This window comes from Apodemus sylvaticus, chromosome 17 (assembly GCF_947179515.1).
Source record: "Apodemus sylvaticus chromosome 17, mApoSyl1.1, whole genome shotgun sequence".
Taxonomy (NCBI): domain Eukaryota; kingdom Metazoa; phylum Chordata; class Mammalia; order Rodentia; family Muridae; genus Apodemus; species Apodemus sylvaticus.
In genome coordinates this window covers 69,327,944-69,351,501 of record NC_067488.1, presented here as the reverse complement: position 1 = coordinate 69,351,501, position 23,558 = coordinate 69,327,944, and the positions used below count along the sequence as shown (strand labels likewise).

Here is a 23,558-nt window from a genome sequence, read left to right as displayed (position 1 = left end):
TCTCTGGACCTGTAAGCCAGCCCTAATTAAATGTTGTCCTTATAAGAGTTGTCTTGGTCATGGTGTCTTTTACAGCAGTAAAACCCTAAGACACCAGCTCTCCTCAGTTTGACAAGAACACACATACACACACACACACACCCCTTTTAAAAAAACTTTCCCACACCACCCTCCAATGTTTTTTTTTTCTTTAGATTTATTTTTTGTGTATGAGAACACAGTCACTAGCTTCAGACACACCAGAAGAGGGCATGGGATCCCATTACAGATGGTTCTGAGCTCTTAACCGCTGAGATATCTCTCCAGCCCCACATGCAATAGCATCTTCTTTTTTAAAAAAGATTTATTTTATGTGTATGAGTACACTGTAGCTGTACAGACAGGCTGTACAGGCAGTTGTGAACCATCATGTGGTTGCCGGGAATTGAATTCAGGACTTCTGCTCCCTCTGGTCGCCCCGCTTGCTTGCTACAGTCCAAAGATTTATTTATTCATTATATATAAGTACACTGTAGCTGTCTTCAGGCGCGCCAGAAGAGGGCATAAGATCTCATTACAGATGGTTGTGAGCCACCATGTGGTTGCTGGGATTTGAACTCAGGACCTTCGGAAGAGCAGTCAGTGCTCTTAACCGCTGAGCCATCTCTCCAGCCTGCAAGTGCTTTTTCTAATTGTAACATTTATTCCTACTACTCTTTTCACTATTATTTCCTGTGTTGGCGCAACTGTGGCTACTCTGCATGTTACACTCTCAAATCTCTGCCCCAGACTTGAGATGTTTGCTCTCTTCGCCTCGGCAGGTGGAGGTTTGAGGTCAACTTGCAAGAGTTGGTTTTCTTTTTGTATTATGTGGGTCCTGGGTACTCAGATAATCAGGCTCGGTGACAAGTGGTGTCACCTGCTGAGCCGTTTCGCTGGGCCTCAATACATTTATAAATACACTGAAATAAATGTACATATATTTGCAGTCTTCTAGATGCCTAGCAACCTCTGAGGCTATGTGGAGTACAAAGGCATAGAAAAAGAAATAATTGTTGTGAGATGATTACTGGGCAAAGTTCTTTTTACAGATGATCAAAATTAATGATGTGAGGGCTGGAGAGATGGCTCTGAGGTTAAGAGCACTGACTGCTCTTCCAGAGGTCCTGAGTTCAATTCCCAGCAACCACATGGTGGCTCACAACCATCTGTAATGGGATCCAATGCCCTCTTCTGATGTGTCTGAAGACAGCGGCAGAGTAATGACATACTTAAGTCTTTTTTTTTTTTTTTCTTTTCTTGGTTTTTCGAGACAGGGTTTCTCTGTGTAGCCCTGGCTGTCCTGGAACTCACTCTGTAGACCAGGCTGGCCTCAAACTCAGAAATCCACCTGCCTCTGCCTCTCAAGTGCTGGAATTAAAGGCATGCACCACCACTGCCTCCATACTTACATCTTTAAAAAAAAGTCTGTGTGTGTGTGTGCACACACACACATGTGCGTGTGTGTACCGCGCGCACGCGGGTGTGCATGTGCACGTGTATGTGTTTTACACACTGCTGTGTGTACTCATGTGTAAGTACATGTGGAGACCTGAGTTTGACGGCAGGCATCTTCAGGAGCTCTCCACTTACTTCTTTTAAGTGTGCATTGGTGTTCTGCCTGCATCTATGTCTGAGAGCTACATTCATTTCTTGCACGCGAGGAGGCCAGAAGAGATGGACGGATCCCCTGAGATAGGTCTTGCCCGGAAGTCTAGGCAGGCTTGAACTTGCCGCTATCCCGCCTCAGCCTCCCGAGTGCTAGATGAGCCTGCACCACCATCAGGGTTGAACTTTGACATGAACTGGGTCATGTTCCTTTCTGCAGTTTTGGCAGAGGCTGAGATTGATTGCAACGATCCCTTTCCCCTCAATAACGTGGACTCACCTCCACTCTCAGGAGATATAAGACAAAGGCCCCTTTCTTCCTCTCCAGCTACGGATGATTAGCTCCTCTGTTTCCTTTCAAACTCAGATCAAGTCGAATATCTTACCTGTCACTTTGCCACCTCTCCTCAGATCGGTTAGTTCTGCTGCTAAACAATACTTTGTCTTACAGTATGTCTTTTGGACAAGTTGAGGTCATCCTCAGCTCAACCCCCACTGTCTGCTGTCAATCTTAGCCTCAGGGAGACCCGAGTCTCAGCCTGTTTGTTGGCCTCCTGTCTGCTGCTCTTTAATGCTCTTCAATCTGGCCACTCTCTCTTCTCATCATTACTTCCTCCTGCCATCTTTGTTTCTGAGGGAAATTTCTCTTAATTTAAAACCCATCTTCCGAGGAATAAAATCAGAATAGGCCAACCCAACACTTTCCCAAGAGTCAGGTGCAGCTGCAAACAGAAGCAGGGATTTTCAGTTCCTAGCAAGCAGTAGGAAGGACCTCAGAACCCAGAGGCTCCCCTAAGGGAGGGAGGTGGTTTCTAAGACAACCGGCCCAGGGAGGGGTTGGCTCTCTGGCTCCCTCTCCCTTCTTCCTGGTAGCCCAGGGTACCGCCGGACAGCGTCCTCCCATGCTCCGCGCGCTGATTGGCTGCTCGGGGCGCCCTCTGATTGGCTGCGGCGGGCTGATGGCTATGAAGGTGGCGCTCGTTGATGGTTGATCGGTCTTTGGATCCAGGGTAGGGGTCGCCTCGCGTGTGATCGGCTCACACAGGACCAGAGGGCGCGGACGGCTGAAGCTCAACCTGGAACCCACCGGCGAAACCAGGCTCCGCCCGGCCATGCCCGCCGGGAGCAACGAGCCGGACGGCGTCCTCAGCTATCAGGTGGGCCCCGCCTCCCGCTCCTCCCCGGCTCAGCCTCGGTCCTCTGCCCACCGCCCGGCTCCTGCCCCAGCCGGGGTTCCAGGCGTGTCCCCGAGGGCAGGGGGAGGCCCGCGTGGGACGCCAGGGGGCGCTCCGGGTGGCCCGGGGAGAGTGACCTTGGGCGAGCCCGGAGCCGCGGGCACTGCAGCATCCCCTGCGTCGCCTGCTGCCGGGTGTCCCGGAGCAGTGACCTCTCTGTCCGCGGGTCCTGGTTGGCGGCAGACGCCGGCTTCTGGCCTTGCCTTGTTATGCTATAGGTGGATGAGAGGGAATCCAGGGACCTCGCGCGGGTCTTTGTGTTTTGACTCTGGTTCCTCAGTGGCTCAGAAGAAACCTTGCAAAGACCGGGAGGCTGGGAGCAGCCCCTGAGAATGTGACCGGCTTTGTGGAGCCCTCTGTGCTGCCCAGGCAGCTGACAAGTTCTGGGTAGGGATGCACATGGACCAGGGGAGGTGTGAAGTGTCAAGAGCACCGACACCTTAAGTAGTTGATACTAGAACTACAGGGGCAGCTAATGTTAGGAAACGTTGGACTAGGTGTGAAAGGTCTGTGGGTTCAGTTTCCGATCTGCTTCTCATAGGCTTCGCGATCTATGCAAGCTACCTGTCTCTTGGAACCTTGGTTTCCCCATCTATTAAAATGGAAATACGTGTACGGTTTACTTCACAAGGCTGTTTTAAGGACTCTGTGAAACACAGTTTATTGTGTGATATCCAGTGAGTAGTAGCTTTTTGAATTCTCACACCGGCTTTCTTGTGAAACCTGATCAGGTGTGGTTACTGCCCTGCAAAAAACCACCCCCCCCAAAAAAAAAACGAGGGTTGGAAGAAGGGAAGGGAACTGAGACAGAGACTAGCACTGGTGCAGGGAGCGTGGCAGGTCTTGGAAGCAAATGCCATGTTGACATCAGGAGTGGGTTCTGGGAGGAGGCATGGAGGACTTCCTGCATGTGGCGACATGACACACCCTGCCCCTCTTCCGGCAAATAGCCTTTGCTTGCCAGTCACAAAAATAGATGTAAGACTTTAGAAAACCTTTCCACATCTGATCTTATGACCTGCCACACTATAGTCAACCTCTGTTTGGGAGACAGTGAGCAAAAATAGGCCACGCTCTTGCCTCTTCCATCTGCTAGAAAAGGAGAATTAGAGCTTTTTCACTGTCTTCTATGTGCTAGGCAAAGGCTCTACCACTGAGCCATACCCCAGCCTGAAAGAATTGTGTGTGGATGCCTGTGTGTGTGTGCATGTGTGTGCTACCACGCATGTGGTAGCCAGAGTTTGATATCTGGTATACACCTTATTTATTTATACATGTGCTTACACTGAACATCAGCTGGCCAGTGAGCCCTCGGGATCTGCCTGTGGTGATGTCCCCCACCTGCACCCAAATGCTGGTCTTTGACGCCGGTACTGGGAGTCTGAATTCAGGTTTTCCTGCCACAACAACCACTCTGCCTTCCCTGCCTCCCAAAATGAGCATTCTCAGTCAACCACAAAAAACACTGTAGTCCTAGTACCAGGAACCCGAGGCAGGAGGATTGTGTGTTTGAGGTCAGCATAGACTACATAATGAGACCCCCGTCTTGGAAAAAAAAATCTGCACAAAGGAAATGTGTCATTATAAACTCAGGTGCTGGCAGCGTCCCAGACAGTCCCACGAGAGTGTGCTTGACTCAGACCACTGGAGAGTTTTCTAAAGAAGAAAGTTTGGGCAAAAGTCTGAAGAGTGGACATCAGTTGAAGGAAGGGGGATCGAAGAACTTAGAAACGGAAGAGGATGCTCAGACCCCCTGTGGCAGATGTGGAGCATGTTCTGGAAGGACAGTGTGGTGCAACCACAGGGGCAATGGGGGAATGGTGTGTTCTGGGTTTGTAACACAGGGAGACCCTGCGGCCCCTGCTAAAGCAGCTGGTATTTACTGGAGGACCAAGAGCTGTCACTGGTGAGGGGTTGGGGAGGTGAGACAGGAGAGAAGGGCTCAAGAGGCAGAAGGTGGGGTCCTGATCAGGCTGGGGTGTGTGTGAGGAGACCTGTCTATAACCTGCAGAATGTGTGCAGGCTATCAAGTACATAGTCACACTTGGGTTCTGTGAGTGGCCTGTAGAACTGATTCCTTTGTGTCTGTGCACATAGTATGTTCTTTATAGTGCGCTAAGACACCTTTGTGGGTGATGGAATGGGCAGAGAGAAGAGATGGATAGGGCCTTGTGAAGTCAGGACAGGAACTTGAGATCTAGGGAGGGAGGAGAGTGAGGGCTGAGAGGAATGGGAGGGGCTTGAGGGGATAGTTAGCCGATGGGTGGCTGCCTTAGTGACTCAAGCCTCCTGTGTTTGCCTGAGGGATTGGACCTTGCAGAGCAGGTGAACCGTGCGAGTTGTCGGAGGGGAGGCAGAGGTCCGAGACACCACAGTTGCACATTTTGACTTTAGACTGTTTTCCTGGGGCAGGCTCCAACCGGGACCTTCTGACGCATCTGTCCACAGCTGCCCACCATCCAGCAGCCAGAGGGGTTTGGAAATGCAAGCCACATCATGTCGTGTCTTATCTCAAAACCTGTCAGGGGCCTCTTGAGCAATTTAGAATGAAATCCAAACTCTGCCATGACTTACCAAGGTTTGCCATGGCCAAGGCTTGGCCCTGTCTTCCTAGACTCCACTGTCTGCCCAGGCCCTCCAGCTCTGACTTGCTTTGCGTTTCTTCGGTACGACAAGCTCCTTCACAGCACAGGATTTGTCCTCTTTCTAAGACACTGCCTCCTCATGACTCACTCGTGTCTCCTGACCTCCGCCCCCGAGTCAGAGACGCCCGTAGGGTCCTCTTTGCTTTTCTTCCTAGCAGAGAGTGTGTGTGACTGTGTAAAGTGTGTGTGTATCTTGATATCCTGTTGTCTCCTTAGCTGGAAGTTTCAGGAGCCAGGGAAGAGGCAGATGGTCCTGTCTAACTCTGCATGGTGTTCAGTCAATTCTCGGCTGCAGGAAATGAACGGTGTGGGCCCGAGGCGGAAGTGCCACTCCTTTAGGAGCTCCTGGTCTACTAGGCAGGGTTTGGTTTGTAAGGAAGGTCTGCAGGTGGTCAGCGGCCCACACATGCTGTGCCTGTGCTCGGGTTAGCGAGCTGCAGGATCTTTCTCCTCCACTGAGGAAGTTCCTTTCTGACCTTCCAGGCTGGCTTCCTGTAGCTCTACCAGAATTGGACACTCAGGCTCCCTGTCAGGACCACCTGCCCTGGGTCCTCATGTCTTCACCCCCTGTGGACTACACAGGCTCCTTTCTGCCTTCACCATGCTCCCCTTCATTCGCTAGCACTGCCTGCTTTCCGTGCACCAGGCACCATGCTAGACCCTTCCCATTCACCTCACGGTCACCTTTTCTTCTTCAGTTACAATGCTGAGGGTTGAACGGGCCTCACTCTGTAACTGAGGTACTCACTCTGTAACCGAACGACTACAAGTCTCTTCAGCTGAGTTAACGAGGCCTGCGTCATCCACTTTTGCAAGCTCTCTGGAGGTGTCGCTGAAGTTTCAGGAGCCCATGGGCTCCTTAAAGGGAGGAAGGCAAGAAGACAGCTTTGGGGAGAGCCCCCGCTCTGGGTCGGAAGGTCTCCTGGCCAACACTTGCAGAACTGCCCAGAAGGAAGTGCTGGAAGAGAAGCACTGAGTAGGGAAGTGCCGGCGTGGAGACAGTGGGAGGGCAGGGCCTTGATGGAGGGAAACAGAGGGGCCTGACTTTAATGTGCACCACAGCCCTGGCACACATGGCAAAAACCTTCTGAAAACCAAACCCAAACCCTGGAGCTGGGCACAGGAGTGACAGGCTGCGCTCCCAGCCCTGGGGAGGGAGAAGCCTGAGGATGGGTAGGTCAAGGTCAGCAGACGGGTGGACGGTCAGGGGGAGAGCGCTTCTGGACAGTCTGAACCATGGGACCCATGTGATGGTGGAAAGGAGGAACAGACTCCACAAAGTTGTCCTCTGACCTCCACAGGTATACCACAGCAAGCACATGCCCACGTATCATCACCCCCCTCCCAGACACACACACAGACAGGGATCCATGCGTGAAGGAACGCATGGCGGTATAATACTAAGAAAGATGGATCAGCAGTTAAAGACACATATCATCAACCCCCACCACACACACACACACACACACACACACACACACACACGCACAAACCCATGCATGCAGGAGCGCATGGTGGTTTAATACTAAGAAAGATGGCTCAGCAGTTAAGAGCACTAGTTGTTCTTACAGAGCTCCTGAGTTCAATTCTCAGCACCCACATGGTGGCTCATAACTCCATCCAGGGCCTCCGATACCCTCTTCTGAAACCAGACACCCATGCAGTTCACACACACACACACACACACACACACACACACACACACAGATAAATGTAAAAGCAAGTTCACAGTTCATCTGCTACACAGAGTTCCCGGCCAGCCTGGGCTGCGGGAATCTACTGCTACACAAACGAGCAAAGGGAGAAGGTCAAACCCCGGTGTATGGGAGGAACCAGGAGTCCAGCGGGGCTGAGCCTCATGCGTGTGTCTTACGGTGGCTCCATGGAGAGCTGCCCATTCCTGAAGGTCCAGGGCAGTTTATGGTTAGCAGGTGGTGTTTGCTCAGCGCTACTGAACAAAACCTCCATCCAGTTCCAGACGGAAGTTTGCCCCGTCATCCCACTGCAGTACAGCCGGTGCCCCTCACCCTCCCAGCATGCACAGGGGTGTGAGGACCTGTGGCTGGGGAGCTCTGTGGGAGGGCTGTGTGTGTGTGTGTGTGTGTGTAACTCTGTGGGAGGGCTGCGGGCTGGCCTGCTGAGCAGAGCCTGGATGCCGGCAGGGGCAGCTGAGGTTGCTCACTCACTTCCTTAAAGGCTGCAGGTAATCAACTCAGTGCTGTTTGCCTTGGCAGAGCAGCCAGAGCCGTCGTCAACACAAAGAGAAACAGCCTCCTTGATTCTAAACCTGCTGCTAGGTTACAGCGCCCGCCCGAGGTAATGGAGCCTCTGGCCATTTCCCACAAGGTAGGAAGGAGCTCCTGCTGTCGCTGGCGGGCGTTGGTAGTTAGGGACTCACAGGGACTCTTGTTGCCTCCTGTCTCTGACTGGGCCCTGCCCACACCCCTCCCTCTGTTGTTCCTGCTCCAGAGCCTTTCAGGTTTTCCCCCCAGATCTTCCTCTCCAATCTTGCTTTTCTGTCTCATGCGTCTGTGGATGATTTTTTTTGAAAAATATTTCTGTGGATGAGTGTTTTCCTTGCATGTATGTGGGCGCTCCATGTATGTACAGCCTCCACAGAGGCCAGAAGAAGGCATTGAATTCCCTGGAACTGAGTTACAGGTGGGTATGAGCCACCACGTGGGTGCTGGGAACTGAAACCAAGTCTTTGGCAAGAGCAACAAGAGCTCCTGCCCAAGGAATTGTCTCTCCAGCCATTATCAACAACCATCCCCCTCCCTCCCCCCCCCCCCCCAGAAAGGATCTTTCTACGTAGCCCAGGCTGGCCTAGAATTCCCTATAGCACAGGCTGGCCTTGAATTAGTCATCTTGCTTCTTCAATTTCTCAAGTGCCTGATTACAAGCATGTGCTGCCACACCTGACTTTATAATGCTTTTAATTACGTGCGATTCCTTTGCAGTTGACATAATTTTCAGTAATCTTACTGGACGATCAGTTGATTGGTAACCTGATCCACTTTAGCTGTACTCTTAACTCTCTTCTTTCGGGTAAAGTCACAAACTCTGATGTCACTGCAGCTTAGATGTGGATCTCCCCAGGGATCATAATTCTCCAAGTCTGTTCTCAACAGGGGTGGCCTCAAGCGGGGTTCACAGAAAGAAGCACAGAGCCACTGTGCAGACTGGAGAGCGGGAGGGGAGCTCACGGCCAGCAGCTCCTGCCGCAGGGCTTGTGGGCCACGTCGTCTTGTTGGGCATCGTAGGCACCAGGGAAGTAATTGAAGGCACCCAGCCATGACCAGCCTTCCCGCCTTGCGACACAGCGTTGTCCGCGAAAGTTCACGCTTGAGAACTGCGTAGCTCTTGCGTTACCAAAGGGATCGAGTCTCTGGCTTCATTCATCCTGAGCCAGAGTGAGAGAGAAGTAGAGAGAAATCTGAGCCAGACTCCGGACCTGGCTTCCTGGGGGCCAGGAAGCAGGTGCTGTGCTGGGTGAAGAGGCAGAGGGAGCAAACCTGGAGGGCTACTGAACACAGGCGCTTGGGTGTGTGAGGGTCTGACCACTGACTGCTGGGGAGGCCAGTGTGAGTCTCGGGCTGTTCTCACCACAGGCGTGACTTCCAGAGCTCTCAAAAAAACGACCAGGTCGGTTGCTTCGAGCAGTATTAACATATAATTAATAATAAAACCTTAGCCTCCCTGTCTGTCTCAGCTCTCGCGAGCTCTTACTCAGCCCTGACTTAAGGACACGTTGGAGATTAGGGAGGGTGATAGCTACAGCAAGCACAGAGGCTTAAGTGTCTCATTGAAATCACTCCCAAATTCTAGTTGTACCAACTTCTTTTGCCAGCTGACGGGGAACCCCTGAGGCAAGGCCGAGGGGCACCCTGTGCAGATGCTCGCCTGCAGACGGCAGAGCTTGGCTCTGTGTTGCTGATGTTTGAGGTGGCAGCGTGCACCTGTGCTCAGGAAGCACTCTGCGAGGCTGGCTGTCTTTGTTGTCCTGGCCGGCAGTGATGGGTGCCTGGGATGGGAGGGTGCACCGAGACGGAGAGACGGAAAGCGTTAGATCCATGGGGTGTGGTGGGGAGTGAAAGGTGTGTTTGAGATAAAGTTTGGAAGGGTGACGGGCCCTTCTGGGCAGGTCCATCTCCATGTGGCTTCTGCCTATGACCTTCATTCTTTGCAGCCTCTGGGCTGTGTCTTGGAGCTGGGAGCATTATGTAAGATCCAATCCTGTTCCTGTCTTTTAATTTGATCACTCCTGGAAGTAAGACTGGTTTACCATTCAGATCTGACTCATTCTTTTTTTTTTAAATTAATTAATTTGTTGAGACAGGGTCTTACTGTGTAGTCCTGGCTGGTCTGGAACCCAATATGTAAACCAAGTTGATCTTAAACTCAGAGATCCCTTGTCTCCTGAGTTCTGGTGTTAAAGATGTTGCTATCTCCAGCTTCATTCATTGTCTTTAGTAATATTTTTAATTTTTTGAAATTATAATTATATCATCTCTGTCTTTTCTTTTCCTCCCCCAGCACCTCTCATGCTCCCCTTTGCTCTCTCTCTCTTTCTCTCTCTCTCTCTCAAATTCGTGGCCCCTTTTCCTTTGCTCACACATGCACATACTTGCATACCCATGCACACACATATGTACACACATGCATATACACATTCATACTATACACATTACACACACGCACATATAACACACACAGACACATATGCAGACAGACAAACACACAGACATATACATGCACACATGTACATACATGCATGCCTATACATGTACATGCATACCACACACATGTGCACACAGGTACATATATAAGTACACACAGATACATGCATACATATACCACATACATGCACACGTTTGCACACACATGCATCCACACATATATGCATCTACACAGATACAGATACATGCACACACAGAGACACACAGCACACATGCATGCATACACACTCCTAAATATATATTTACAACCTGCTCAGTCCACATGTTACCTGTATGTGTATGCTCCCAGGGCACTTGGTATTGGATAACTAGTTGGCAGGGTCTTCCCTGTAGAAGACCAGTCTTTAAGGCTTATGACAGTGCTTTATTAATTCTCAATATCTGCTGTATAATGTCAGTGATTTAACGAAAAAGGTTCACTTTCATTTTTATTTATGTGTATGTGTGTCTTTGTGTGTATGTGTATGTTTGAGTGCCTGTGAACACCAGAAGAGGCTACTTCAGGTCTCTTGGAGCTGGAGTTTGTTGGTGGTTGTGAGCTGCCTCGTGGGAACCAAACTTTGGTCCTCTACAAGGAGCCCAAGCACTCGAAGCTGAGCTGCCTCCAGTGCAGTTTCAGTGCTTTAATGTGACTTAACACGTCAGCTCCAGGCCCCCGGTTCATGTTTAGCAGGCAGCAGCGTCAATGAGTCACTGGGAGGAAGTATGGGGAACAGGCTCACTTGTGAGGACGCTTTCTCTCCATTCACTCCTCTTCTCCCCGCCCCCTTCCCCTAAGCCTGCTTTGTGTGCGCCTCCCTTGTGACTGATCTCTCCTGAGCCACAAGCCCCTCTGAGAGCCACAAGCCCCTCTGAGAGCCACAAGCCCCTCTGAGAGCCACAAGCCCCTCTGAGAGCCACGAGCCCCTCTGAGAATCTGGTAAAAGCTGTGGCCTGCCCCCCACACCACTAAATGCACCAACAGCCATCTCCCGGCTCCGGTGGTGCACATCCATCAGTATCCTAGGTCACGGAACCCCGGTTGGTAAATCTTGGCTCCTGTGAGTGGTGGTGCTTGAAGGGGCACCCGCTGTAAGCCTGGACCAAGAGGTCTGAGATTTCCTTTTCAGTTTAGCAATTCCAGACAAACTTGGCATATGCTTGAAAGTTGGGGAATATTTCAAATGTATATCAAAGGAGAGATATTTGCATAATGAATCATCACGTATTAATGACTTGGCAATGAACATGCACACCATCTTGTCTCTTCTATGTTTCCCTCCGCTCGCCATGAAGCTTATAGAGATACACCTGCTTACAGGGGTGCACACTGCTTACAGGGGTGCATACTGCTTACAGGGGTGCACACTGCTTACAGGGGTGCACACTGCTTACAGGGGTGCACACTGCTTACAGGGGTACACACTGCTTACAGGGGTACACGCTGCTTACAGGGGTGCACACTGCTTACAGGGATACACCTGCTTACAGGGGTACACACTGCTTACAGGGGTGCATACTGCTTACAGGGGTGCACACTGCTTACAGGGGTGCACACTGCTTACAGGGGTGCACACTGCTTACAGGGGTACACACTGCTTACAGGGGTGCACACTGCTTACAGGGGTACACACTGCTTACAGGGGTGCATACTGCTTACAGGGGTGCACACTGCTTACAGGGGTGCATACTGCTTACAGGGGTGCATACTGCTTACAGGGGTACACACTGCTTACAGGGGTGCATACTGCTTACAGGGGTACACACTGCTTACAGGGGTGCATACTGCTTACAGGGGTGCACACTGCTTACAGGGGTACACACTGCTTACAGGGGTGCATACTGCTTACAGGGGTGCACACTGCTTACAGGGGTGCACACTGCTTACAGGGGTGCACACTGCTTACAGGGATGCACACTGCTTACAGGGGTACACACTGCTTACAGGGGTGCATACTGCTTACAGGGGTACACACTGCTTACAGGGGTGCATACTGCTTACAGGGGTGCACACTGCTTACAGGGGTACACACTGCTTACAGGGGTGCATACTGCTTACAGGGGTGCACACTGCTTACAGGGGTGCACACTGCTTACAGGGATACACCTGCTTACAGGGGTACACACTGCTTACAGGGGTACACACTGCTTACAGGGGTGCATACTGCTTACAGGGGTGCACACTGCTTACAGGGGTGCACACTGCTTACAGGGGTACACACTGCTTACAGGGGTACACGCTGCTTACAGGGGTGCATGCTGCTTACAGGGATATACCTGCTTACAGGGGTGCATACTGCTTACAGGGGTACACACTGCTTACAGGGGTGCACACTGCTTACAGGGGTGCATACTGCTTACAGGGGTGCACACTGCTTACAGGGGTGCACACTGCTTACAGGGGTGCATACTGCTTACAGGGGTGCACACTGCTTACAGGGGTGCATACTGCTTACAGGGATACACCTGCTTACAGGGGTACACACTGCTTACAGGGGTACACACTGCTTACAGGGGTGCATACTGCTTACAGGGGTGCACACTGCTTACAGGGGTGCACACTGCTTACAGGGGTACACACTGCTTACAGGGGTACACGCTGCTTACAGGGGTGCATGCTGCTTACAGGGGTGCACACTGCTTACAGGGGTATACACTGCTTACAGGGGTGCACACTGCTTACAGGGGTGCACACTGCTTACAGGGGTGCACACTGCTTACAGGGGTGCACACTGCTTACAGGGGTGCATAGTGCTTACAGGGGTGCACACTGCTTACAGGGGTGCATACTGCTTACAGGGGTACACACTGCTTACAGGGGTGCACACTGCTTACAGGGGTGCACACTGCTTACAGGGGTACACACTGCTTACAGGGGTGCATACTGCTTACAGGGGTGCATACTGCTTACAGGGGTGCATGCTGCTTACAGGGGTACACACTGCTTACAGGGGTACACACTGCTTACAGGGGTGCACACTGCTTACAGGGGTGCACACTGCTTACAGGGGTGCATACTGCTTACAGGGGTGCACACTGCTTACAGGGGTGCACGCTGCTTACAGGGGTGCACGCTGCTTACAGGGGTGCACACTGCTTACAGGGATACACCTGCTTACAGGGGTGCACACTGCTTACAGGGGTGCACACTGCTTACAGGGGTGCACACTGCTTACAGGGGTGCACACTGCTTACAGGGGTGCATACTGCTTACAGGGGTGCACACTGCTTACAGGGGTGCACGCTGCTTACAGGGGTGCACGCTGCTTACAGGGGTGCACACTGCTTACAGGGATACACCTGCTTACAGGGGTGCACACTGCTTACAGGGGTACACACTGCTTACAGGGGTGCATGCTGTTTACAGGGATACACCTGCTTACAGTGGTACACGCTGCTTACAGGGGTGCACGCTGCTTACAGGGATACACACTGCTTACAGGGGTACACACTGCTTACAGGGGTGCACACTGCTTACAGGGGTGCACACTGCTTACAGGGGTACACACTGCTTACAGGGGTGCATACTGCTTACAGGGGTACACACTGCTTACAGGGGTGCACACTGCTTACAGGGGTACACACTGCTTACAGGGGTGCATACTGCTTACAGGGGTGCACACTGCTTACAGGGGTGCACACTGCTTACAGGGGTGCATACTGCTTACAGGGGTGCACACTGCTTACAGGGGTGCACACTGCTTACAGGGGCACATACTGCTTACAGGGGTGCATACTGCTTATAGGGGTGCACACTGCTTACAGGGGTGCACACTGCTTACAGGGGTGCATACTGCTTACAGGGGTGCACACTGCTTACAGGGGTATACACTGCTTACAGGGGTACACACTGCTTACAGGGGTGCATACTGCTTACAGGGGTGCACACTGCTTACAGGGGTGCACACTGCTTACAGGGGTACATACTGCTTACAGGGGTGCATACTGCTTACAGGGGTGCACACTGCTTACAGGGGTGCACGCTGCTTACAGGGGTGCACGCTGCTTACAGGGGTGCACACTGCTTACAGGGGTGCATACTGCTTACAGGGGTACACACTGCTTACAGGGGTGCACACTGCTTACAGGGGTACACACTGCTTACAGGGGTACACACTGCTTACAGGGGTGCACACTGCTTACAGGGGTGCACACTGCTTACAGGGGCACACACTGCTTACAGGGGTGCATACTGCTTACAGGGGTGCACGCTGCTTACAGGGGTACACACTGCTTACAGGGGTACACACTGCTTACAGGGGTACACACTGCTTACAGGGGTGCACACTGCTTACAGGGGTGCATACTGCTTACAGGGGTGCACACTGCTTACAGGGGTGCACACTGCCTACAGGGGTGCACGCTGCTTACAGGGGTGCATACTGCTTACAGGGGTGCACACTGCTTACAGGGGTGCACACTGCCTACAGGGGTGCACGCTGCTTACAGGGGTACACACTGCTTACAGGGATACACCTGCTTACAGGGATACACACTGCTTACAGGGGTGCACAGTGCTTACAGGGATACACCTGCTTACAGGGGTATACACTGCTTACAGGGGTGCACACTGCTTACAGGGGTACACACTGCTTACAGGGGTACACACTGCTTACAGGGGTGCACACTGCTTACAGGGTGCGTGCTGCTTACAGGGGTACACACTGCTTACAGGGATACACCTGCTTACAGGGATACACACTGCTTACAGGGGTGCACACTGCTTACAGGGATACACCTGCTTACAGGGGTACACACTGCTTACAGGGGTGCACACAGCTTACAGGGGTACACACTGCTTACAGGGGTACACACTGCTTACAGGGGTGCACACTGCTTACAGGGTGCGTGCTGCTTACAGGGGTACACACTGCTTACAGGGGTACACAGTACTTTCAGGGGTGCACGCTGCTTACAGGGGTGCACGCTGCTTACAGGGGTGCACGCTGCTTACAGGGGTGCACGCTGCTTACAGGGGTGCACACTGCTTACAGGGGTACACACTGCTTACAGGGGTGCACGCTGCTTACAGGGGTGCACACTGCTTACAGGGGTACACACTGCTTACAGGGGTGCACACTGCTTACAGGGGTGCACACTGCTTACAGGGGTGCACGCTGCTTACAGGGGTGCACACTGCTTACAGGGATACGCCTGCTTACAGGGGTGCACACTGCTTACAGGGGTGCACACTGCTTACAGGGGTACACACTGCTTACAGGGGTACACACTGCTTACAGGGGTGCACACTGCTTACAGGGGTGCACACTGCTTACAGGGGTGCACACTGCCTACAGGGGTGCACGCTGCTTACAGAGGTACATGCTGTTTGTAGGGGTGCATGCTGGTACAGTGTAGGCGACTGTGCTGGGCTATAGGAGATGCTCTAGATGACAAATACTTGCTTCCAGCTGTTAGAAGCTCATGGCCCATGCTGGATGTGACGTACATGCCTTTAAGCTTAGCAGAGGCAGGTGGACTTATGAATTCCAGGCCAGTCAGGGCTTCACACTGAGACCCTGTCTTAAAAAACAAAGCAAGAAAAAAGGAACTCATGGACAGATGGGCTAGGTAAGCAGAACAGGTGTGTTTGGTTTGGTTTTTGTTTTTACTTAAAAATGGTTCCTTATCGGGTGGAGAGATGGCTCATTGGTTAAGAGCACTGGTGCACCCTGGCTCAATTCCCAGCACCCAAAAGGCTGCTCACAACTGTCTCACTCTGGTTCCAGGGGATCTAATGCCCTCTTCCAGCCTCCCCCAATACCAGGCACACATGTCCAGGCACACGTGGTATACAGCCATGTAGGCAAAACACCCCACATACACGTAAAAGTACACATAAGAAAAAGGTTCCTCAGCTGCAGTGCAGCTCTCTTGAATGTGCAGGGTCCTAGGTTCCCCCCATACAGCGCAAGGGAAAGCAGCAGAAGACTCTGTCGAAATCTCTCTGCCGACTCGCTGGAAGCAGAACCTGTGTGCTGGTGAACTCATCAAATCGCAACACCACGGCCCCTGGGAGGCATGGGGGTTACCAAGGACTTTGAGTGTTTTAAAACTATTCTGCATAGGTCAAAATGGGCTTTTTCTTCCCCTCCTCCCTTCCTCTCTCCAGGGCCTTTCTGTGTAGACTTCTTGGTCAGGTACTCGCTATATAGTCCAGGCTGGCTTTGAACTCACAGCTGTCTGTCTCATCTGTGATTACATTATTTCAGCTTCATCTGAAAATACTTCAGTGTGTCTTAAAAATGGGTTGTAGAGGCTTCTGCAACACCAGTGCGGCACATAGAGGGGCAGCGGCAGCGTGGCACGCTGGCAGCGGTGGTGTCCACGCCCAAGGCGAGACAGGCTCTCCCGCTGCACGTCCTCATTGGCGTTCACATTCGCCTCTCTTCATTATGTCACATTTGTTCTGACTTTTAGAGACTTTTAATAAATAGCTTTATTTTCACAGTACAATACAGAAGGGACAGGAAATTCCCTTGCAGCCCCCCCCCCCCCGCCCTGCATAGCAGCGTTCACCCTGTGGCTGTGTCCGTAGCTTACGTTAGCGTGGGGTCTTAGTGTTGGACGGTTTTATACCCTGCCCTAAAATCCATCACGCTTGACTGTAAGCCCCTCCCCCAGCCCCTGGGAAGAGCTCGAAAAAGAAGAGTTCTTTCGAGTCTTCATAGTTATGTCTTCCTGAATGTAACAGGACTGGGAATATTCTCATTCTCTCTCTCTCTCTCTCTCTCTCTCTCTCTCTCTCTCTCTCTCTCTCTCTCATAACTTCCTTAGAACTAGTGATCCTCCTGCCTCAGCTTCCTGAATTTTGAGATTACAGTTTGCATATTCATTTAGAGGGACATCTTGGTGGCATTTAAGTATTCAGCAGTCAAACTTCTGTGAACATCTATGTTCAGGATTTTATGTAGATTTAAGTTTCAGTTTTAGTGGTAAATTAAATACCAAACTGTATATTACAAAATAAGAACATGTTTCTGTAAGGAACCGTCCCCCACTGTGGCTGCGGACCTTTGCCTTCCTCCAGCAGCGCCGAGAGTTCTGTCATTTCCAGTTCTCTATACTGCTGTAGCATGCAGTGTCCTCAGATACCCAACACCAGGACTACAACCGATAGTGTGAGTAAAGGCTAGACCCAACGGCTCACACTAATCCCCACACACTGAGAGGCCAGCCTGGGCTGCAGAGCAAATTCTACATCAGCCTGAGCTACAGGGTGAGACGTGTTCTCGAAAACCATCAAAGAAAGAACAGTTTATGATGTTCCCTGTTGTGGTTCATCTCTGTTGCTCTAACCGGGGTTGATGCAGAGGATGGTCGGACACTTTGTCCTGATTTCCCCTCTGTGTTACGCCTCATTGGGAACGGATCTGGAGCCAGTCCCTAGCCTGTTCCCGTGCACTGTGTTACTCAGAATAGATTCTTCTGAAATCGGCACACCACCAATTTCACATCTGTCTCTGTTTTGTTTTTTATTTTGAGAATTCCTTTTTAGAAAAGATTTCTCTCTCTCTCTCTCTCTCTCTCTCTCTCTCTCTCTCTCTCTCTGTGTGTGTGTGTGTGTGTGTGTGTGTGTGCAAGGGGGACTCCTGTGTGGCCAGTAGAGGGTGCTGGACCCCTGGACCTGGACTTACCGTGGTTTTAAGCCATCTAAGGTGGGTACCGGGACCTGAACTTGGGACCTCTGGAAGAGCAGTGCACTCTTAAGCACTAAGCCATCTCTTTGTCCCTGATCTGAATCTTTAAAAATCAGGCTCTTAGCTGGGTGGTGGTGGTGCACGCCTGTAATCCCAGCACTCAGGAGGCAGAGGCAGGTGGATTTCTGAGTTCGAGGCCAGCCTGGTCTACAGAGTGAGTTCCAGGACAGCCAGGGCTACACAGAGAAACCCTGTCTCAAAAGAACCAAATCCAAAACAAAAAACAAAACAAAAAAATAGAATCTTGTAACTTATTCTTTCTTTTGAAAAATTTTTATTTATTTTTTTACTAATGTTTTGCCTGTGTGTGTGTGTGTGTGTGTGTGTGAGATGGTGCATCATTTGCATGCAGTGCCTGTGGAGGCCAGAAGAGGGCGCTGTAGTCCTTGGGCCTGGAGTTAACAGAAGGTTGGGAGCTGCCATATGGATGCTGAATTGAATTTGGCGCTGCTCTAGAAGAGCAAGCAGCCAGTGCTCTTAACCACTGAGCCTTCTCTCCAAACCCCTTTATTCTAAAGTATAATCAAGCATTTATGTTCCATCTCCTTTCCTTTGACAAAGTGTAGCAAATCACAGGTTTTTGTTTTGTTTTGCTTTGTTTTTTTGTTTTTCTGCTTCGGTCTTCAAACTTAATATTCTGTCTTGGAGATATTTTTCATTGTGGTAATAATATGTATTTTTAAATATCTATGAAAGTAAATTATCAAATTAATTACTCTACCTGACATTTGACATTCTATTTCTTTAAAAAAATTAAGTTAACCTCATTAAATAATCTTTTCATCGTGGAAATAGATTGCCTGTCTTCAGTGCTGTGTTTGGGGGCAGGGCGGACTGGGTGAAGTGAGTGAGTCAGGCATCTGAGCCTCACCTGGAGGGAGGTGAGGACCTGACGGTGATCACAGGCCACGCGGAGGTGAGGGTGTGTCACATCTCCAGGGACCGTAGCCTGGCCGGAGCCACATGAAGGAAAGCAGAGCTGTGTCCGACCACCAGTGACAGGAGTTTGTGTTGACGAGTCGGTGCCCGGTGAGGTGGGAAGGCGTCTGACATTACAGCCATTGTTTTAAGAAAGACTTACTGGGCACACATTATATGAACATTTCTGTGCTAGGTACAGTGCTATAATTTTTTTAAAAGTTTTGTTTTCTTTTAATTTTGAGGCAGGGCCTTACTATGCAGAACTGGATGACCTGGACTTGCACTGTAGACCAGGTTGGCTTCTGCCTTCTGAGTGCTGGAATTCTTTTCTTTTTTTTCTTTTGTTTTTGTTTTGTTTTGTTTTTGTTTTTTTGGTTTTTTGGATTTGGTTTTTTCAAGACAGGGTTTCTCTGTATAGCCCTGGCTGTCCTGGAGCTCACTCTGTAGACCAGGCTGGCCTTCAATTTAGAAATCTGCCTGCCTCTGCCTCCCAGAGTGCTGGGATTACAGGGAGTGCTGGGATTAAAAGCATATGATACCACACCTGGGTTGTGTGTGTGTGTGTGTGTGTGTATGTGTGTGTGTGTGTGTGTATTTTTTTGGTTTTGTTTTGTCTGTGTGTGGGGGTGGGGTGGGGAGGGCTATGCCTGCATGAGTGCAGTTGCCCAAGGAGGCCAGAAGAGGGCATCAGATCTTCTGCAGCTGGAGTTAGAGGCTGGAAACTGAACTTGAGTCCTTTGTGAAAGTATACACATTGTTAATCACTAAGCCATCTCTTCTCTCTTCACACACACACACACACACATGCACAATCATTACGAACTAGGATTGCTGTTAGGACATAAACATTGGGGGTTGGGTTAGTTTGGAAGTAAGGGGCAGTCACCGTTCTCTGCAAGTGCCAGCTGGTATTCACCAAATTCCAAATGGCTCTCAGTCTGTAACGGGTTGGTTGAAAGGACGGGAGCTGCTCTGTCTTATTTTCTCCCAGCGTGTCAGTGACCTTGGGTAAAATTATCTAATGTGCTTTGGATCTCACAGAACCGGAAAGAGAATGGCGGCCGCATATTTGCATCTCAGGGTTATCATGTGGCTCCAGCTAAGACTGTGCGACCCACCGCGTCTCGCGTCTCCCTGTGGGCATCTCAGAGGTCTCGGTATACACTGTGGTTTGAAGTATTTGAATGAATGACTATTTGTATATTTTTGTGACTATTTGCGTATCTGTTTTTAAACAGAGACCAGATGAGGAAGCTGTGGTGGATCAGGGAGGGACCAGCACAACCCTCAACATTCACTATGAGAAAGAGGAATTGGAAGGTGAGTCCTGGGGAAATCAGGGGTGCTCTGGCTCGGAACACACAGAGCCGGGTTCACGACCCAACTCTTTCTTTCTGGTTGTAAGACTCTGTGGGGGAAACTCGTAACTTCCTTAGCCTCTTGTTCCCTTTTCCTGGAAAAAGAAATAAGCGTAGCCAATGTGCCCCACCCCAACCTGTCCACTCTGCTCACCAGAGGCCTGAGACAGTGCTCAGAGAACCTCGAAGCTCACATAAATATTAACCATAACCGTTTCTCTGAGGATGTGAAATACTCATTTAGTTCACTGATTTTTTTTTTATTATAACTGCATGGAAGTGTAAAGTATCAACACAAATTTAAAATAAAATATCAGTAGTTTAAAAGTTCAGTTTGGCTGTAATTTTTTTTTAACCACATTTTCACTACCGGCTCTTCTGTTCTATGTCCATTTCTACCTGATTTTTTTTTTTTAATCTAAGCAGCAAATGGAACACAGAAATAGATGAGAAAAGACTCCGAGGGTTCACAGTACAACGTTATATAAAACCCCAGTGAGATGGGAGGGGGAGGGGCCCCTGACCCCGGCTGCCCCCAGCTTCTCACGGGACTGTTGTGTGGTGTCCTGTATTCCTTTATCCTGGGGGCTGGGGGAGGGGAGGGGCTGGTTGGATTCCTAATCATGCTTCCTCATTAGTGGTGGCGTTCTTTATCCCGGAGGAAGGTCCGTGTCCAGTGCGGCCTTAATAAGGAGCCGGGTCCGCCTCTCTGCGTGGGAGAGGCAGCGGGGCTTCCACGGCGCTCACTGCTGTGGTGCAACTTTTCCACGCTCAGACCTCAGCACCGCACCTTGCGATGGTGTCTCTCCGTACTGCCTGTTCCCACCGTGGGCTTTGCATCAGACTGGTCCGGATCCCAGAGAAAACTCAGCCTTTGACTGGGAGACGGAGGAAAATTGGGAAGGCCGACCCAGCCTCTGGGTCTGTTCTGTGGAAGTGCATGTGGGTGGCGGGTGGCGTGTGGGTCGGTTGCGTTAAGAAGATCAAGGTCACGTTCTGCAAGTTACTGTGGCCAGAGGGATGAAGAGATGGAGAAAGTGGGAGCAGGAGAGTGTGAGGTGGGGGTGGGGTGAGGGGCTCCTGTGGCGGAAGGCCTCTGTGAGTCAGGCACTTCACACCAACCCTCCTTTTTCTCTGTAGTCTGTTAACCCACCGGGCGAGAAGATCACTACCACCAATTTTGAGTCAGATTCAAAGCAAGCTTTATTAAATACTAGGCAGAACAATGGACCCCAGCCAGTCCCACACCCAGATTCTCAGAGTGAGGCATGGACCTGCATTAGCCAGGGGCTTAAGAGGGCAAAGCCCCCAGGGCTGCGTCTCCCGCCTGCATCCCATGGGGGCAAGCCCGTGCCTCCTGCCCGTGCCTCCTGTCTGTGCCTCCTGTCCGTGCCTCCCGCCTACATGCCTTCAAGCTCACCGGGTGTGGCTGGGAAGACCAAGCTTGTTACGGAAGCAAACAAACACACAGCTGGTTATCAATCTCCATGATCGACAGCCCCCAGCATTTGAGGGAACTGTTTTTCTTTGTGCTATTGGGCTAACAGGTCAGAAGTAGTCTTGTTTTATAGATGACTTAAGCACAGTAACTTAAACATAAAACCTAACTCAGCCCAACTCCAGCCCTCACAGCGCCTCAGGCATGTGCTGGTGCCTTAGCCTCTTTCAGCTCTGGGAGCTGACTGGATGGCGGGGAGACTCATGGAATCACCCCGCTGTGAGCAGAGGCGGCAGATGTAACCTCAGCAGACCGCAGTATCCTATAGACAGACTCTGTGACGCACCCCAGAGTGTGCAGCTAACAGCTCCGTGGTCCTCTGGCTGTTACCCCGTGGACCTCAGTCCTCCACCGAGAAGGGAACATGTATGAATCCTTTCTGTGCACTTGGGAATAGCATAAGGAACTCCCACAAGCTCTCCTGGGTTTCCAAGGCCAGGTCTTGCCCATCAAGGTCAGCTGAGGAGCTGCTGGGAGCAGCATCTCCAGATGGCGGCATCGCCAGATGATGTCATCCCCTTCTGGGGCATGCTCTACTCCTCCGGAGAGGATGACACATTGCTGGAGGGCACTGTGTGGGAAATGGCCTTTCATGACCAGATCCTTTTGAAAACTGGAATCTCTTCTGTTAGCACTTCAACTGTAGACTACATGCAAATGGAGGCCCAAAGGCCCTCCCTGGCCCAGTCCTGAAATGTCAGAGTCAGGGAAGAGGGGGTGGGACCGGAGTTTTCAGAGGGTGGGGTATGTTATGCGTCCCACCCAGACTCACACCGAGGCGTAATTGCAGGGCTTTAAGAAGCTAAATGCAGTATGGTGGCATCTCCTAAAGGCACACAGAGAAAACAGCCTAGCTTTGATGGAGGATGCCATGAACTGTGTGTTCTGAGTGAGGCGCACGCCGTCTCTCAGGATCCCGTGGCTGCTGAGAAGCCCCTTGCCTTCTTTGTCCTTTATTTTGTATTACTTACCTACATTCCCTTACACCCTTCTCAGAGATGTCGGTGACCATAAATATGGGTCCTTTTGAATGAGATGATTCCATCAGTAAGGGTTATTAAAGGGAAGAGTCTAGAGCAAGTGTGAGCCGAGCTTTCCCGAGATAACTCCAGAGCAACAGCACGTAGCGCGTCTCGGTGTGTGTGTGGTATGTGTATGGTGTGCATGTGTGTGTGTGTGGGGGTGTGTGTGGGGGGTGCCTGTATATGTGGGGTATGTGTGGTGTGCATGTGTGTGTGGTGTGTGTGTGGTGTGTGTGTGTATGCATGTGTGGTGTGTGTGTATAGTGTGTGTGTGTGTGTGTGGTGTGTGCATGTGGTGTGTGTGTGTGCGTGCGTGTGTGTGTGCATGCGTGTACCCGTGGACAGCAGGGCACTTGTGTTAGTTAGAGGAGCGGCTTCTCCCGTTTTTTCTGGCAGACTGTTACTCCTGATTAACAACTAGATTTATGGTTCCTGACGTCAGCTTAATGCATTCTAATATACTTTTAACAAAGGCAAGACCCACTTGGTCATATTTATAACTTTAAAGAGGCTTGTGTGTGCTCCACGTGTAAGACTTCCCCTGTGCTTGCTGGCTTGGAGTCACCTTGGAGGCCCAGGGGCAGAGCATCCATTAGTGATCAGAGCTGTGCGCAAGCACTCCGTAAACGGCTTGCAGGGCAGTGTGCTCCCTCCGCAGGCCCCTCGGCTCCATCTGTGGGGGCGTCATGCCTGTGCTTTCTCTTCTGCTCCAAGGATCCATGCCTCATTCCTGGCTGCTTGTGTGTGCGTGTATGTGTGCGTGTGTACATTCTACATTCTTAATTTTAAAAAATCAGCATTTTTCTTACAAACTTTACTAAACCAGGTGCTTTAT

The 23,558-nt window shown here is 51.0% G+C and overlaps 1 protein-coding gene across 3 annotated transcripts in view; it reads left to right on the top strand.

Moving 5' to 3' along the window:
* The first annotated feature begins 2,584 nt into the window (after positions 1–2,584).
* Positions 2,585–23,558, top strand: part of Slc4a8 (solute carrier family 4 member 8) — a 74,532-nt gene continuing 53,558 nt past the window's right edge. For 2 of the 3 annotated variants that reach the window (XM_052160689.1, XM_052160687.1), the window contains exons 1-2: positions 2,585–2,783; positions 20,084–20,165. In XM_052160689.1, coding sequence (XP_052016649.1) covers positions 2,739–2,783; positions 20,084–20,165 — 127 coding nt within the window. In that variant the 5' untranslated portion in view covers positions 2,585–2,738. Of the gene's footprint in view, positions 2,784–7,708; positions 7,853–20,083; positions 20,166–23,558 lie in introns of those variants that run through there. The other variant, XM_052160688.1, reaches the window with a different exon arrangement.